The 17,918-nt window shown below is 50.5% G+C and overlaps 1 protein-coding gene across 1 annotated transcript in view; it reads left to right on the top strand.

Annotated features, from left to right (window-relative positions):
* Positions 1-15,893, top strand: part of LHFPL4 (LHFPL tetraspan subfamily member 4) — a 30,824-nt gene extending 14,931 nt beyond the window's left edge. The window contains exons 3-4 of the mRNA XM_043443259.1: positions 8,603-8,839; positions 12,337-15,893. Of these exons, the coding sequence (XP_043299194.1) occupies positions 8,603-8,839; positions 12,337-12,437 (338 nt within the window). The 3' untranslated portion in view covers positions 12,438-15,893. The remainder of the gene's footprint in view (positions 1-8,602; positions 8,840-12,336) is intronic.
* Positions 15,894-17,918: the final 2,025 nt, after the last annotated feature.

The raw sequence follows: 17,918 nt of genomic DNA, 5'->3' as shown, positions 1-17,918 counted from the left end.
AAAAAAAAAAGAAGGGTCTCTCATCTTCTGGAACTGGAGGGAAGTTAAGATTAGAGTGAATCTAGGTAAAATTGTCGTCAATTAAAAAAAAAAGAAAAGAAAGGTTGAAAATTGAGAACTGGGAGATACACCTAGAAGAGCAGAGAATTTAGAAAGTTTGGCCTTGGAATTTGGGGTCTTATTCCTAGGTTCTGAGCAATTACATGTAGGCATGGGAATGACCAGGGCCAGATGTGGGTTTAGCAAGATGACTTGGGCAGCTGCTGCAGGGAACAGATTGGATGGAGGCTTGATGGGCGATCAGGAGCCTGGTGGAGGGCAGTGGCAGTGGTCCAGGGGAAAGGGGCTGAGGCTGGAGGAGGGGAGGAGACCTATTTAGGAGCCCAGCAGGTGTGTGTCTGGTGGGGCGAGGTGAAGACAGGCAGATCTTGCCGATGATTCCAGGTCCCCTCGTTGAACGATCGTGTCTTGGAATGACATGCCCAAAGGACACAGCAGGGAGATCTGCTCAGTCTGGGAAATGCTGAATTTGTCAGAGGAAGGGTCTGACAGCTGTTGGCTTTTCAGGCCTTGGCCTGAGGAGAGCGGTCTCAGCTGGAGATGCAGATGTGAGTCTGAGTGTGGGTGAAATGGCCCGGGGGAGAGGGGAGAGCGTGTGGAAGCAAAAGAGGAGACAGCCCAGAAACACCAACCTTTAAGATGCGAGGAGGAGGAGGAGCCAGAAAAGGCGGCTTGGAGAGAGAAGCCAGAGCAGCTGCTCAAATTAGCAACAGAGAAGCTGAGAAGAACAGCCCCGAGAAAGGACAGCTTCCTGGAGGAGCCAGAGGGGACAGGGAAGGGATGGGGCCACCTGGATGGGCCTGGGCCAGGCTGGAGGAGTGAGGCAGGAAGCAGGGAGAGCGGCAGGAGGCTTCTGACCGAGTCCTTGAGCTGAGTGTGGCAGAGCTGAGCCAGGGCAGCAGGGGATGCAGCAGACGGCAGATTCCAGGATTGTCCAGAGGCCACATGAGGGCTCTGTGCAGGCTGGACCCAGGGGTGGTGCAGTAAATACTGTTCCCAAATATTATAATTACTGCACAAAGTGACGGGTATCCCATTTCTCTGTAACAGCATCTGTGACACCAGGTACAATTATTTGTGTTCCTAACAGTCCCTTGACTAAACTGTAGTCTCCTTGAGATCAGGAACCACAGCCCAGGAACTGAATGGCTTGGAGGAAGTGTCCCAGGGAAAGGGAACAGTCAGTGCCAAGACCTCCGGGGCAGGGGGAGTAGGGCTGAACAAGGAGGGTAGTTAGGGTTAGTGTTAGGATGACGGTTGGAAGGAGGTGCAGTGTGGCAGGAGTGTGGGGATCGGGAGGCCGAGTGGCTTGGAGGAAAGTAGGGGGAGCCTGTGGGCCATACAGCCCGGGACCAGGCCGCAGGGATTATCCTGAGCGTAAGGGGCAACTTGGGAAGGTGTTGAGCAGGTGAGTGGCACTGTCTGCTTTGGAACGCTTCCGTTGAATGCTGAGTGGAGAGCAGATGAAGCGAGGGCAAGGATGAGAGCAGAGAGTCCAGTCAGGAGCCGCGGTGGTCACGCGGGAGGGAGACCACGCGGCCTCGACAGATGGCAGCAGTGGAGACAGAGAAAAGAGGTCAGCCCGAGATACGTTTTGGAGGTCAAGCCAGTCGGCCCTGCAAGTGGATGGGATGTGAGGGTGAGGGAAAGGGAGGAAGGAGTCAGGGTGCTGGGGGGGCCATGGGGAGCCCCGGCACAGGATTCCCACCCCTGAGCTCCCCAGCTGACAGAGGCGCTAAGATTGGACCTGGATCTTCAAATCCAGCGGGTCGGGGTGACTGTTAAGAGAGACCCTGTCTCCCTTGTACCACAAGCCCCTGCCCTGGGGGTGCAGGACAGAGCTGGTGTGAAGGACGCGAGGACAACCTCTGTCCTGGGGTAGAGGGGGGTTCTCCCGACAGCCCCCTGGTGCCCCGGGTCTGGGGAAGCACTCCCTTGGAAAGCTGTGGTCACAGTGCCAACACAGACCCTTTGCCAGGCTCCTCTCAGCCCCAAAGTTGGCCTGGTTCTTTCTAGAAAAACCTTCCTAGAGGTGAGGAAGGGACTCACAGAGGATACAGGATATGAACAGCCATCCGTGCATCCTGTGCTATACTGCTCCTCCGTATCTCTCACCTGCAGCTTTGTCAGATTACCATTGTTCTTTGTATGAAAACTGGAGAATATAGATAAGCAAGATTACACACGTCATCTCACTCTCCCAGAAGCAGTCATCTTAACTGTTGGTCTGCAATCATATAGAGTACTGGTTATGAGCAGACTCTGGAGCCAGACTGTCTGGGTCTGAATCCTGGTTCTGTAAACCTACCAGCTCTGTGGTCTTAGATAACTTGGATTACCTCTCTGTGCCTCTATGTCCTCAACTGTAAAAAGAAGGTAATAACAGCACTTATTCCTCAGAGTGTTGTGGGGATTAATGAAGTAATGTGTGTAAGATACTTAGCATAGGGCCTGGTGTGGTAAACTTACGTAACTATTGCTATAACCGTGTAAGTATCCCCAAAATAAAATTATATTGTATGTTATTTTCCACATCCTTTTGAAACCTAACGTATCATGAGTAATTTCTGTACCATTAACTCTTACTCAATATAATTTAATAGGGGAGTAGTATTCCATGGTATGAAAGAATACTCCTGTGATGTTGACTAATTAGCTGCTTATTTCTTTCCTTCCTTCTTTTATTATTTCTCCCCCTCCGCCTTCCTTCGCATCTCTTCCTTCTTTTCTTTCTTGCAAATAATGACATGATAGACATCCACATAGCTAAATCTTAGAGTACATTCTTGAGCATTTTCTTAAATTCCTAGAAACTGGCAAGCTCAGTCAATAGGGGTCTAGAGATTTTTGGTTTTATGTTTTTTGTGTGTGTGATTAATTCATTATTTCTGTGAGTTTCATTTGGCTTGTGCGTTTTGATTCTTGATTGCTTTAATTATTTCATTCTGAGTGAGTGAAAAATCTCTGGCAATAGTCACTTATTAGTGATCAACTCCCACCCACCTTATGGTTTCAGTAGGTCACTTTTTCATGTGGTCCTGAATTGAAAAGGAACCGCAGGTTAGTGCAAAGTCTCCGTCCCGTCCTGTCCTCACCCCCTCAGTTCCCTCCTTAGAAGTGACCAGGGTTATGGGTATGAATGTTATATAAGTGGATACAGTTTTTCCCAGTGTTGTGACTCTAAGGTGCATCCAAATTGTTGCATGTAGCTACAACAACAAAATACCACAGACTGGGTGGCTCACACTTTCTCTTAGTTCAGGCAATTCCAAGACCTGGGTTCTGGGGAGAGTCCTCTTCTTGGCCTGCAAACCGCTACCTCCTTCCTACTTGCCGTGTCCTCACATGGCAGGTGTGGAGAGAGAGCAGACTCTCTGGTATCTCTTTTTAAAAGATTCATTTATTTTTATTTATCTATTTTGGGCTGTGCTGGATCTTCCTTGCTGTGAGCTTTCTCTAGTTGCAGTGAGCGGTGGCTACTCTGTTGCAATGCATGGGCATCTCATTGCTTCTCTTTTTGTAGCTTCTCTTTCACAAAAGTAGCTTCTCTTTTTGTGGAGCACAGGCTTCAGTAGTTGTGGCACATGGGCTTAGCTGCCTGGTGACATGTGGGATCCTCCTAGACCAGGGATCAAACCCGTGCTCCCTGCCTTCACAGATGGATTCTCCACCACTGAACCACTACGGAAGCCCTGGTGTCTCTTGTAAGGACACTAATCCCATCATGGGGCCCCACCCTCATGACCTCATCTAACCCTGATTACCTCCCCAAGGCCCCTTCCACAAATACTCTCACACTGGAGGTTAGGGCTTCAAAATATGACGTTTGTGGGGAGCCAGTTCAGTCCATAGCAAACCTCTTTGGAGTCTGCTCAGGAAAAGAAAGCCCTGGGGGACATCCAGTCTGACCTCCTAGCAATGGGTAGCAGCTGTGGTACATCAGGCATGGAGGGGCCAGCTGAGCATAAACAAAGGCTTCCCTCTTGGAGTGACTGGCCTGGTGGATGTCCCTTGAGGACAGTGTAATTGTATCATAATGAAACTCAAATAGCTAAGAATAAAATGCATAATTTAAAAGCTTTATATAAAGGCACATTTACAGGACACACACTTTAAAGAAAACAAATATGTTTATTTTCTGTTACTAATTCATCACTTTTTTAGTCTCATTCTGGGTTTATTCCCCAAACCCAAGCGCGTTTTTCCTTTCAACTTTTTCCTTTAGTTTTTTAAAATTATTCTTAAAGGCTTACACCTCTAAGAGGATTTCATGGCCAGACATAGGTGGAAAAGGACTGGACATAATAATATTGTTTTTATCATCAAAGTAATCTATGCACATGTTAAACACTTCCAACAGTACGGGAGGGCAGAAAATAAACAGTGTCTCCCTCCTTTCCTCCACCATACCAGGCTGTGTTTCAGAGGTGCCCATCATTAAGCTGCTTCTTAATAGACTTGCAAGCTTATAGACTTATAGACTTGCAAGCTTATGTATGTATATATGTGTACTCTCTGAAAAACCAGTATTTTTAATTATGTTTTTTAATTTTATGAGTAATACATAAATACATTCACTCCATGAAGAGCTGAAGTATTACAGACAGGGTAAAGTCCCCATCCTCTCCTTGCCCAGAGGCTATCATGGTTATAAACTTGATTTCTGTATTTCCAAGATATTTTTTGTGTGCATTTACATACACATCCATGAGGAAAATACATCATGTCATTTTCTGTGTTCCCATTCCTCCCTTCCTTCCTCTCTCTTTTCTGGTAAAATACACATAACATAAAATACCATTCTACCACTTCCTAGGTGTTCAGTTCTGTGGCATTAAGTACATTCACACCGTTGTGCAATCACCTGTACCGTCTATCCTCACAACTCTTTCTTCACCTGCAGAACTGAGACTCTGTCCCCATAAATGCTAACTCCCCACACCCTCCCCTGTCATCCCTGACGACCAATATTCTGCCTGTAGGAATCTGACTGCTTTCAGTTCCTCATGTAAGTGGAATCATACAATATTTGACCTTTTGTGACTGACTCATTTAATTTAGCATAGTGTCCTCAAGATCCCTCCACATTGTAGCACCTGTCAGAATTTCCTTCCTTTTCAAGGGACTCTGAGGTGGCTCAGAGCATCTGACAGGTAAAAGTGTCCAGCTTGATCCTAAGAACAATGTTTGGGTTTCACTCTACCATGGGGCTGCAGAGAGTCGGACGTGACTTAGTGACTGAGCAGACACACATACTTGTGATTACAGTTTCCTTCCATCTGTGGCAAGCGATCCTGGTTTCCTTTCTTTGATAGTGATATAAAGCTTACTTTGTAAGTAAATGCCTCTCAGTTAAAAAGTAAGTCTACGGAATCCCCTGGTGGTCCAGTGCTTTCAACACCTGGGCCCTGGGTTCAATTCCTAGTTGGGGAACTGAGATCCCACAAACCGTGTAGTGTGGCCAGAAAAAAAAAAAAAAGAAGTAGGTCTGCTCAAAGAGAAACATTAAGTAAAGACCTGTCTGGGTTTGAATACAGAGCCCACCACTTCCTAGCTGTGTGACATGGATATGATACTTAGTTCCTCTGAGCCTCAATTTCCTCATCTGTAAAATGAGGATGATCATTTTTCCCTCCTCTAGATTTGTTATCGGATTAAATGAGATCATGCATCTTAGGAGCTCAGCCCCCTAGCACATAGTTGAGCACTCAGTACTACTTGTTAGCATTATCATATCATTAATAACTTTAATTTCATTCACCTTAAATTTCTCACAACGCCTCCTGGCTGCTTGGGAAGTCAGAGGACTGTAGGGTGACTGGACAGTCGTGCTCCATCTGAGAGCCCCTTCCCCTAGACCGGTGGTTCTCAACCAGGGACAGCTTTGCGCCCAGGGGACATCTGACAGTGCCGTAAGACACTGTGGGTGGTGGGGAGAGGCCGAGGGGGACGCTGTATATCCCACAATACACCCCACTTGCCCCACCCTGCACCTTGCACCTGTGTCTGCCCACTTCAGCCAGCTCATTACTTCAAAAAGATACTTGAACTTGTACTCGAAAGACCTCAGTCTCGGTGTCCTCATCCAGCAAATGGGGATGTTGAAGGCTGCCTTGCCTCTAGTTATTACACTGACCGTTGAGCCTCTTGATCACTTACTGTCCCTAGAGGTCTCTTCCTGCCTTTCCCAGGTCTCAGGAAACCTGTCCGATTGACTTTTCTCCATGTGCTTTACTTCTGGGTGCTTCTTGTTCCCAGAGCAGTCCCTGGGGCCCCATTGCCACCACCTAGAACATTGCAGAACACAGGAGGCAGAGAGCGTGAGTGAGAGACGGCGAGGTCCCAGCCCCTGCCTTCTCTGAGTGTCCCGGTAATCCTGGGTCTCTTTCCAGCCATTCCCTGACACGTATACGTATTCTGTTTGTGTGTTGATTTGATTCCTCTCCACACACCTCTGCTCCTGAGGACAGGAAACCATGCCTGCCAGTGTCCCCAGCAGCCTTCACAGTGCCTGACACATGGAAGATATTCGGCATTTATTTGTGGAATATACGGAGAGTCAGAGAGGGGGAAGGGTGAGGGGATAGGTAAAGAGAAGGAAGAGAAGTGAGAAAAGAAAGAAGAGGAGGGGTGTTGAATGAATGTCAAATGCTGAGATCTAAGGAGAAAAGAGGGTCACGACTGAGGCTGGAGCACTGTATGGACTAGCTGGAGAGAGGGCATGTGAAGAGAGAGGCAAAAAAAGATGAAAAGGGTGGAGAAGAGAAAGGAATGGAGATGCACGACTAGAGAGACACGTAAGTGATGAGGCAAGGAGACCAAGAGAACGTGCAGGCGCAGAGCCCTGGGGAAGAAAAACTCACTGAATGCTGAGCTTGCGGAGGGAGGAGGACCACCCGCAGGATACTGCCGCGTTTCCATGGAGACGGGGATGCTCTGGGCGGGAGAGGAAACACTGTACACGGGAGAGGAGGCAGAGGGACGGGGTAGGTTTTCCTCCTCCTGAGGCTCTTTCCTCACCCCTGCCTCAAGCTGGAGATTCAGGACCAAGAATGGGGAGGTGGAAGTGCCCTCCCCCCACCCCTCAGAGCGCCCTGGGGATGCCATGAGGTTAGGGTCCTTCTCTGCCACTTCTTCACCCCTGGCAATTGACCTTCCTCCTCTCTCCAGGGTCCTGGAGGGTCTTGGAAAGTGTTAGGGGAATATGGGGAGATGAATGGGTCAAGCCCTCTCCAGAGGCTCCTCCTCTCTTCCTGCCCCATAAATGATAGAGCACCTCTGGGCTCAGTTCTGGGCCTTCCCTTCAGTTTTTATAATATCTAGCCCTGGGGATTTACATGTCCACAGAGCCCACATTTATATCTCCAGCCCTGATGTCTCCCTGAGTTTTCCTCCCCATTTGGGTTTCTAAAGGGCATCTTCAAACTGTTGGAACTCTTTTAACTCACCAAGCTCATTCTTGCCCCAAGGCTTCTTGCATTTGCCATCCCCTTTGCCGCAAACTCGTTTCCCAGCCATTAAATAGAGGTGGCCTCCCCTTGAGCACTTGAACACTGTATGGACTAGCTGTTCGGAGAATTGTCTTGAAGAAGGCGCGCACAGGAGAGGGGAATGAAGGGCTGCTCCTGTGTGTGTGTGTGTGTAAGATCAGAGTGCTGTTGAGGCGCCCTGTCAGTGTGAGGAGCACATCCCCAAGGATGTGCGGAAGGACTGTCCTGTTGGAAGGTGGGGGATAGACCAGAAGAGGCAGAACTCAGGCAGGGAGGAGTCTGTGCTGTGGGGAATGCTTTCTCACATGTGGTAGTTGAAGGAAGGAGATGGCAAAGCCAGGGGTCCCTACCCACCCTGGGGACTAGCTGTGTCTCGTAGGCAGTGGGCAGAACTGACCACCACCCCCACTTTGTCATCACTGTCATCTTAAACCCGGGTCTAGCACCCTGTGGGCCTGGCATGGGGTCAAGGGCCCCCTTGCTCCAACCTGAACCTTTGGGAGCCTTTGCGTCTCAGACACAGTGATGCAGCCTCTGTCGGACTGTCAGACACTAAAAGGACAACGTCACTCCAGCAAATACAGTCAAAAACTCTCACTGCCAGGAGGGGGAGATCCCAGCCTGGAGGTGGCCTACTGAGCCTGGAAAATGATGCTGATTAAAAATTTGTTGAGTAAATGACAGAAATAAAAAAGAATGAGGAGGATGAGGGAGCGATGTGCCAAGATACTAAAGGGAGGTGAAGGAGGTGACCCTGGTTCGCTATTTTCTCCTGTCTCCAGGAGGGCTTCCTGGAGGAGTTGTTGATCTGATGGGGCAGGCAAAGGCGTTGCCTTTCTGCTCTCCAAGGCATGAGGCCCTCCTAGAGTTTAGTTTCTAGGTTGGTAGGAGATTAACAAGCTCTCCTTGTTGATGGGGTTGATGGGCGGAGTGGGGGTGCGGGGTCCCAGCCTACGGGGGGGCTTTTGGTGGTCCTCAGGCTCTGGGAAGTAATCAACCCCTTCTCTCTTGCTTCCTGCCCCGGCGGTGGGCTTGGCCCGGCGCCCCTTCAGCTCTGTGCCTCGTGCTGGGCTGCATGATCTTCCCCGACGGCTGGGACGCCGAGACGATCCGGGACATGTGCGGGGCCAAGACTGGGAAGTACTCCCTGGGGGACTGTTCGGTGCGCTGGGCGTACATCCTGGCCATCATCGGCATCCTCAACGCTCTCATCCTCTCCTTCCTTGCCTTCGTGCTGGGTAACCGGCAAACCGACCTGCTGCAGGAGGAGCTCAAGCAGGAGAACAAAGGCGAGTGGGCGTGCTTGGCGTGGCGGCTGGGGGGTGGGGCGGGACACCTTCCAAGTCAAGGGAAGCCCAAGTAGGAGCCCTTACAGAGAGGCCGACTGCCGTGGAGACAGTTTGAGGTTATCCCTCAGATCTAAACATTTGCAGGGGCCTGACCCAGCAAACCCTACCAGGAGTATAAACCCAGGAGAAATGTGCATAAACGCTCTTGGCAGCAGTTTCAAAATCGCAAGCAACCAAAAACAGCTTGGAGGATGGATAAATACATGGTGGTGTAGTCACATCATGGAATTGTTTACAAGTGTGGAAATGAATGAATGCCAGTTTTAGGTAACAATGAATGGCTACATCCTGTAAACATAATATTGAGGCAGGGGGAATCAAATTCCAGAAGATGACAGAGTGATAATTTTCTAAAGCTAAAAACTAAGTAACACTACACTAAATACAGTTTAATATTGTATTTAAAAAACAAAAACAAAAACAAAAAAAGATCAATACGAAAGGTATTGGTGTTGGTTCTTTATGGTTGGAATGGAAGCAGAGAGGCAAGGATGTGAGGTGGGGGACAGGTGGATGGGTACAGATTATTGGTGAGTTAAGTTCCTACATGGTGAGCCTACAGATGTTTGGTACAGTATGCTTTATACCTAGTATAGTACACATAAACCTCCGTATGTACCAGGTAACAGTAATATACAGTAAAGAAAAAATTGACACCACCAAGGCCAGAGCCTTAACCACTGTTATCAGATGCTTACCTGTGTATCCATCCACGTACATCCCTCTATGGAATACATGGTAGGGTCACGTGCTGATACAGGCGAGGCATCATCGGAAACAAATCCCTCCTCAGATTGCTCTTAGGGCTCAGTTCTAGAGCACATCTTTAAGATCTTTATCATTTTATGGAGAACCATCTTGTCCTTCTCATTCAATGCTTAGTGTTACATAAGACGACAGAATTGTAGGTTCTTAACCATTCTCCTCATAGGGGCTGTTAGGGAGGTTCCCTTTTTTTTTTCCCATTTTACTGGGAAGGTCATTAGAAGAATGACTGTCTTGGTCTTTGTCTTCTGTTTTCTCAGTGTCTTTCCCTGAAGTGGAATTGCACACTCACAATTGTAATGATAATTCCAGATTGTTTTCTAAAGGAAGGTCAAGCCTCTGACCCAGGGGCCCACACAGCCCCTGGAGAAGGGGGAAGACACTCTGCCTGTCTGGGTGCCCGTTTTCTGCCTTGAGAAATTGGATTTCACTGTTTTCTTAGTCTCAACCTTCCTTGAGCTGTTAGCAGATGCTGATGCTGGATCTATGTTCAGCACTTTCCTTTAATTACATTCATCTGAGTCTCTCATCTATAAAATGGGCATAATGATAGTGACAGTTATTAGCTCATTTGCCAGGAGGTACTCTAGTATTGTGGTGTGAGTACACTTGGACCATGATGGCAGATTGTTTGTGTTGGAAGTAGGTTGAGCTAAGAAATGACTTTACCTCTTTGAACCTCAGTTTCTTGCAGTACCTAAATGAAAATGGTGGACAAAAAAAAGTAAGACTCGGGTCTTTTTATCCCCTGAGGGTACTCAGAGACCTGATCTATGGAGTTGTCCATAGTCGCCATGCTCTTCTCAGTATAATGGGACTTGGATACAAACAGGCACACCAGATGACCATAGGGACCCTTGCCCCAGTGCTAGGCTTTGACTCCCCAGACTCTACCCAACTCACCTCACCTGAGCCCAGAAGAACCCCTCAGAACTGTCCTGAGACGAGACAAGGGATGGGGGGAGGCACTCCAGGTTCAGAAGAACCTTTTCATTTCATCTTCCTGAGAGGTTTCCTTCTACAAGTCAGATGTTTCTCATCTTAGAGGAATCTGAGTGATACTGACTCATGTCCCAGTCCCTGTTGTCCATGAGGCTTCCTTCTCTGAGGAGAGTGACCATCCTGCCCCCCCCCCCCACCCCTTAATAGGGAAGACTCAGCCTCCAGTCTAACGTGTCTTAGAGGTGACTATTGGAGTAAGAGAAAGAAGAAAAGAGCAGATTTTGTCTTATGAATCAGCACTCCCCCAGCTGTGGTTTGTGTAAAAATTTCAGAAAGCCAAAAAATATTGAGGGTTTTGTAGCCTATTTCACGTAATGTAGGTTATGTAAATTTAATGTGTTTTATTTATTTATTTTTTCCAGTTTGATAATTTTCCCTTTATTTATATCATCTTTTTTTTTTTTTATTAGTTGGAGGTTAATTACTTTACAATATTGTAGTGGTTTTTGCCGTACATTGACATGAATCAGCCATGGATTTACATGTGTTCCCCATCCCGATCCCCCCTCCCTCCTCCCTCCCCATCCCATCCCTCTGGGTCATCCCAGTGCACCAGCCCCGAGCACTTGTAGTGTGTTTTAAATGAAGGTCACCATATATTAAGCATTTAGTAAGTGAGAAAAAAATTAAATTGGTTGCTAATACTTTCACAGTATATAAGTCAAACCATTATGCTCTACACCTCCAACTTGTACAATGCTGTATGTCAGCTGTATCTCCATAAAACTGGAAAAAGGAAAAAAAAAAATGACAGTGTTGAGAAAGGTACCACCTTACAGGGCTGTCATGCAATGAAGCAAAACTGTGCCCATGAAGGGGCAGGCGGTGAATGCTCAGTGAAAGCTGTCACTTGTCACGGCTTCCTGCTAGGCAGGCACCGTGACCATTTTGTAAGTGGGACGGCCGAGGTCTGGAGAGGTCCAGTAACTTACCCGAGGTCACCTAAGTGGTGCAGCCAGGATTTGAGCCCAGGTCCAAGTCTGAAGGCCAAGTTCTTCCCTGCTGCCAGCCCCCTTTTCAGAGTCCTCCGGGGCTGCTGAGCTGTCCTCTGAGGCGCCTGTCGCTGGAGTCACAGACGCCTGCTGCTTTCTATGGTCTTCGTGTGAGGTCAGAGCCTGCCCCCTGGTGGCCGCTTCCAGAAGTGCAGCACAAAGACAGACATGTGGCCTTTTGGAGGGGGTTTGGCCATGTGGGTCCCACTCAGCGTCCTCTCCTCCTTCCCCAAAGCGCCCTAAAAATGACATAAGGGAGCCCCAGTTTGCCTTCCTTCAGCATCTGGGGATCTCCTTCCCTCACTGGGCACTCACGGTGAGTGAGCCTCACAGCTCAGTTCCGAGCCAAAGCCCTCTGGAACAAAACTAAGCTCTATGGTGCTGGCATTTTCACTATTTACTGTGTGCTGAGCCCTCGGCAGGCGTCATTTATGTCTTTTGACCCCTCAGAATCACTCTGTGAAGAAGTAGGCTGTTATGTCCATTGTACCGAGGAGGAAATTGGGGCTCAGGTTGAATGAGCTGGCTCAAGGCCTCCCCCGCTCACCAGGCCTGGTGGCATTTCCGAACCTGTGCAGCTCACCCCTCCACGCAGCTCTGCCCTGAGGAGGGGCTGAGGGAGCCCCCGTGCCGGGCGGCCTCTGACTCTCTCCAATTCTCTCTCTCTGTCTCTCTTAGATTTTGTGGGCTCTACAGTAAGCTCGGTGTTGCGGCCAGGGGGTGACGTCTCCGGATGGGGCGTCCTCCCGTGTCCCGTTGCTCACACACAGGGACCCTGAAGGCCGGAATCACAGCCCAGGAGTTGACCTGCCCTCAGCTTGTCCTGTCTCCTGCCCTCTCATCCCTCCATTCACGCTCCGAGGGAAGACCCCGATCTTGGACTGACCTCACCTGCTATCTGCCTGCGAACTCTGGGCTTTGAAGAGAGGTTGGGGCGGACATGCAGCCTGGGGGAGGGGAGAGGCCCTGCAGACCCTGCGGGTCTGCACTTCCTTCAGCTGACCTAAGGGAGCTGGCCCCCAGCCCCTGGCCTCCTCCTCCTCTCCAGCCTGGCCGGGGCCCTGCTGAGTCTCTGGGGAAAGAGGTGCTGTGGCTCCCGGCCAGGCTGCCCCTGTCTGCAGGGCTGCGGCCTGGCTCCATCCTCGCCTCCTCTGGTCCCCACCTCCTGCAGAAACTCATTCAAGATACTGCTCCAGGGCAGACCGGACTCTTTCCTACCTTTTTTCTTTTTTGCCAACAACGGTTCCATCATCTCCTCACAGAGCTCCAGGCACCACCGGCCTCCCTGAGGCCCGTCTGCTCCAGCCTGCTTCCAGCTCTCCTGAAGGAATCCGAGCTGCGCCGAGGGAGAAAGCACAGGGCCTCCGGGTCTGCTGCTGACTGGGGCCCTGTCAGCGTGGACTCTGAGCCAGGACAGGCCTCTCTGGAGGCCGCGCTCAGACTCCTGTCTTGGTGGCGCGTGGCTGCTGCAGGCTGGGGCTGAAAGTGGCTCAGCCTGGGGCTGGCCGTCTCCTCCCTGCGGACGGCTCACCAGGGACTGGACCTTGACCCTGGCCTGTTTTGTACAGCATAGACTTCTTGGCCCTGTTGTCAGGGTTGGGGGTTGGGGCAGGGGCCCATGAGTGGGGAATTAGGGGACGCTTCACCCCTCTGCCCCATCTCATGTTGTCCCCCCGACCCCCTTCTGCCAAGGGCAGAGACTGTCTTGCCTCTTTGATACTTTTCTGCATAACTTGAACTTGCAGGTCACCTCTGAACAGGGTACCCCCTGTCCCCATCCCCAGGCCTTGTAACCCTGTCCCCACCTCTTCCTTCTCCCTGCCCACCTCTCACCTTGCGGTTTGCCCAGGGTCTCAAACCCAGTGGCACGCTTGGAGCCGAGGCATGAGTGAATGTGTGTGAGTGTGTGTGTGCAAGTGTGTGGGGGGCAGATGAAGGGTCTTCTGTCCCCCCTCCCACCACTGTGGGGCCACCCCCCCACACCCCCCACCGGGAGCACAGGATGGAGACTATAGGTGTGTCTGACCTCCTGTCACTGCCTGGGGGGCCTGGTGGTAGAGCCATCTGGCCTGGGGTGTGGATGGCCCCCTCCAGCTCCCCGCTGGGTGGCCGGTTAGCTCCATCTTGTGTGCCTACTTCTGTCTCCAGGTGCCTGCTGCCTGGCCCACTGTGGAGGGCCAGCGGGAGGCCCCTGCAGGCTCAGTGGGGAAGCTCGTGGTCACCATGTCGTCGACCTCGGCCGAAGGAGGGAGGAAAGCAGCGAGTGCCATGTGTTCACAGCCCTGTGTTCATTTCCACTGGGCCTGAGAGTTAGGGCTGCCAAGAGACACCCTAGAAATCCTCTGCCCAAGTCCCCCATCTGGAATCACATGCTCTGGGAGGATTCCTGAAACCTGGACCGTGCTCAGTCCTGATCCCTGCCCTCTACTCCCTCCTCCTGGGCAAACACCCCCCCAGCCCCTCCCCCATGTCCGGCCCCTGCACTGTGTCCCCCCTCCTGCTCCCCCCAGGGTCCCGAGCTGAGTGAGAGGGTGGGGGGAACCTCGTGGCGGGGGGGGGGCAGAAGTGAGTTCCTTCAAGATCCTAACCAAAGCCCAATGTTGGAAGCCATTAGGAGGAGGGAGCAGGAAAAAGTGATTAGAAATGGGAAGAAGAGGAGATTGGGGAAAGAGGAGGAGGAGGCACAGAGATGGAGCTACAGAGAAGGAGATTGAACGAGGTGTTACAAAGTAGCGAAAGAGTGACCAGAGAGGGGGATGTGATGGATGGAGAACTAGGATGTGGGAGGGGAGGTGGCCAGAGACAAGGCAGGCACAGGGATGGTAAGGAGGCAGAGGAAGAGGAGTTGTAGGGGGCCAGGTGCTGGGGAAGAAAGGAAGGGGAGGGTGATGGGGAACGGGGAGCCGCTGCCACCCATGGGAGCCACAAACCCCTGTGCGCTGCTGGCGGGAAGCTTAGGACCTAGCTCCTGAGAGGCAGAGGCGGGGCCCAGGCAGCCATGCCCCACCCTGTTGGGAAGGAATCGCATCTAGGTGATTGCCCAGCAGGTTAGCGCCACTGGAGTGGGTGAGTGGTAGAGACGGAGGTTTCCTTTGGAGTGGTTGGACGGTGTTTCCCAGTCACCGTCCACCCAACCCCCTGCTGCCCTGACTAAGGGGCAGTGGGCAGTGCACCCAGGAGCTTGGGGTTAGGAGGAGACTGTTGGTGGGCCTGAAGGAACACCAGGGTACCTTAGGGAAGGGAAGGAGGCTGGAGTGGGTACCAAACCAAAGTCCTGTCCCCGAGGCTTCAGCAGAGGTGGGAACAGAGCAGGAAGGAGATGCTTCAGCCAGAGGCCCCAGGTGAGGCTGAAGCATCAGCAAGCCAGGACCCAGATGGCTCTCCGGGGCCAGGAAGTCATCACAGCGAGGATGTTTGTGGTTTGCTCTCACCCACACCTGGCCACTTGGTTTAAGCCTTTGGGAGGAGGCTGAAGCAGAGGAGATGGTCTGTTTGCAGCTGAGTCTCTTGGTCGCTGAAAGAGGCTGAGCTGTGTGAGCGGCCCACTGAGGCACTCCTCTCCTCGCCTGCCTGGGCCAGAAAGGCTTTCCTCTGCCGGATGCAAGACTCTCTCAGGAGAGGCCAAGGCAGCTCCAACCTCGAGGGGGTCCAGAGCGACGCTTGCTCAAGTCCTTCCAGGTCTCTTGATGTGAGAACTTTCCTCTTTGGGGCTCAGTACCATGGGTAGGTTCAAGATCTTTTTCAGGCCTGTTAGAGCCAAGAAGTTGGGAGCTTTTAGAGAAGGCTGTGTGTGGGGAAAAATTTCTGCCTGGCTGCCTGTTGAGGTTCCTGCTTGGGCACAGGGGATTCACCCTTCTGCAGCTCCCAGTGTGAACTGAGGGAAACCAAAAAACCCTCTCTTTGGAGAAGCTGGGATCTTCCTGGCACGAGAAACTTCCGCAGGCCCCTGCCTGGCTCAGGGCTAGCCTTCAGGTGGGACTGGAGTTTCCTGAGAAGGGAACAAGGGAGCCACAGTCCTCCCGAGCTCTGACCAGCAGAGGGCCCGTGCTGTGTGTCATTAGGATAGCTTGGTGTTGTCTACACTCCATTAGTAAGTTCCGTCTGAATGTGTCCTCGCTGTTCATCGTCCAATTTGGTAACATTGATTTTGGTCCTGACCCCTTCTGCTGCTGCTGGATTTGAGCTTCAGTGCAGGTGGAATGATGTTCAAATAAAGACACACTTTATATATCACCCATGCTAGCTTCTCCTTCTCTGAGTTGGCCCCCAGGGGATTACGAGGGGTGAGATTCAGCCTGACCCTTTGTACCAGGTATAGCCGTGTATTAACAGACCTTACATGAAGGTGGCCAGACCACAACTGACACAGAACTCCACACCATCTTCACTCCTGGCTTTCATCCTCAAGGACACCTCATGGCCTTGTTTGGACTTGTCACTTTGGCCCATATTTCATTTTAAGGAGACTTCCTGAGATCCCACAGGACTGAGTCACACCACACACCTAACTGGAATGTAGTCTGTTAACAATTAAAACTGGAGTTGTTCCCAGGAGAGAGAATAGCTGGCCATTTCTGCCAGCTCCTGATTGCATGGACTGGAACACAGGCTCCACCCTTTCCTCTTGAGTGGCTGCGGGCAAGTCCTTTCACCTCTAACCCCCACTGAGTAAACAGGGATGATGGCAGCGCTCTCAGGGAACTTGGAGCAAATGAGGGAATGCCTGTGAACTGTGTTGCAGTCTTACACACAGTAACATGCCCCAGATGGCAGCTCTATTGACTACAATTTTTGCATTTGGGAATTGAGCCTTCATTCAACACATTTGGAGCATACAGTATCTGCTTAGAACTTAAGAAAATGGGAGCCTTTGTCTTAATGGTCTGGTTGGGGATATTAGCATGTAACAATAATGTGAAATCTGCCTGGTGCAGGGTACTGTGGGTACAGGGATACCTTACATGGCTTTAGGCGGGGTGGGTAGAGCAGGGGATGGATGGTTTTACTGTAGAATGGACGGGAGGTAGGCAGGCAGGGGCCGGGAAAGCCATTCATGAAGGAAGGCAGCTGGGGGAAAAAGGCTGAGATGAGAAACAGAATTGAACCTGTGGAGAAGAGCAATTTAATAATGCTGAACTGTAAAGTGTGAGGTAGGGAGGGTCAGAGATTCATCTGGAGAGATCAGCAAAGGCCAGATGATGACAAAGCTCTGAGACTGTTTATAGCAGTTCGGACCTAAGAGCAACAGGGAAGGTTTTTAAGCAGAAAAAGGACACAATTAGATATGCATTTCTGGTAGATCCCTTTTCTCACTGTATTATGGGGGTTGAGTTAGTTGGGGACAATTTAGTAAAAAGGAAAGCCGAAGTCTGGCCGGAAGCAAGGTGGTGGCAGTGGTTTTGAGAAGTAAAAGAATGTAACCTTTAGGAATCTGAGTTATACTTACTGATGGGTGATGGTGGTGGTAAGGGACTAAGTGGCATTGAGGAGGAGAGTTAAATTTTTTGAAGGGGAAAATTGCCAGTCCAGCAGGGGACGAGATAATCAATTTGAGATATACATGTGGGACATCCTGATGGACCGTCCAGTAGTCAGCTGACTTACATGGCCTTGGGGGCTCAAGAGAAGGATTTGGGCCGTAAACATGAACATGCAAGCAACAGATGACAGGTGAAGCACAGAATGAGCTTATTCAGGGTGACTGTATTGTGTGAAGAGAGAACAGAGTTGCAAAATGCTGGGAAACACTAATGCATAATGGTCAGAGAATGGATGTCCAGAAAGAGTCAGGGCTCTGATAAGAATGGTGAGAATGTGGTGTTAGGGAAACCAAGGATTTAGAATTCAAGGGGACGATCAACTGGTCAGATGGAGTGGAGAGGTCCAGACTTAGGGACTTAAAAACGGGTCCCCTAGATTTGGGAACAAGGAGTCCACTGTCGGATTTGGTAAAAGCATGTTCAGAGAAGTGAGGGTAGAATCGAATTGAGGTCTGTTCAGGGAGAGAAAGGCAGGTGACTGAGTGAGCATCACTGGAGAAGTGTGTATAAGAAGGGGACATCAGTGGAATTTTTCCAGGAATTATGAAGTATAGTGAGCCAGCAGTGGACATGGATCAGCATGTAATCTGGAGGAGACTATGGAATTTCTTTTTAATATGGGACAGTTCTGAGTGTTTATAGGTCATAGCTGTTAAAGGATCAATAGAAGGACTGACAGGTGACTGGATGTGTGGTGGCAGCAACAGATGGGAGGGCAGG

The sequence above is a fragment of the Cervus canadensis genome, chromosome 22, assembly GCF_019320065.1.
Source record: "Cervus canadensis isolate Bull #8, Minnesota chromosome 22, ASM1932006v1, whole genome shotgun sequence".
NCBI lineage: Eukaryota > Metazoa > Chordata > Mammalia > Artiodactyla > Cervidae > Cervus > Cervus canadensis.
Note: the sequence above shows the minus strand (reverse complement) of the source record. Positions and strands in the feature narration are given on the sequence as shown.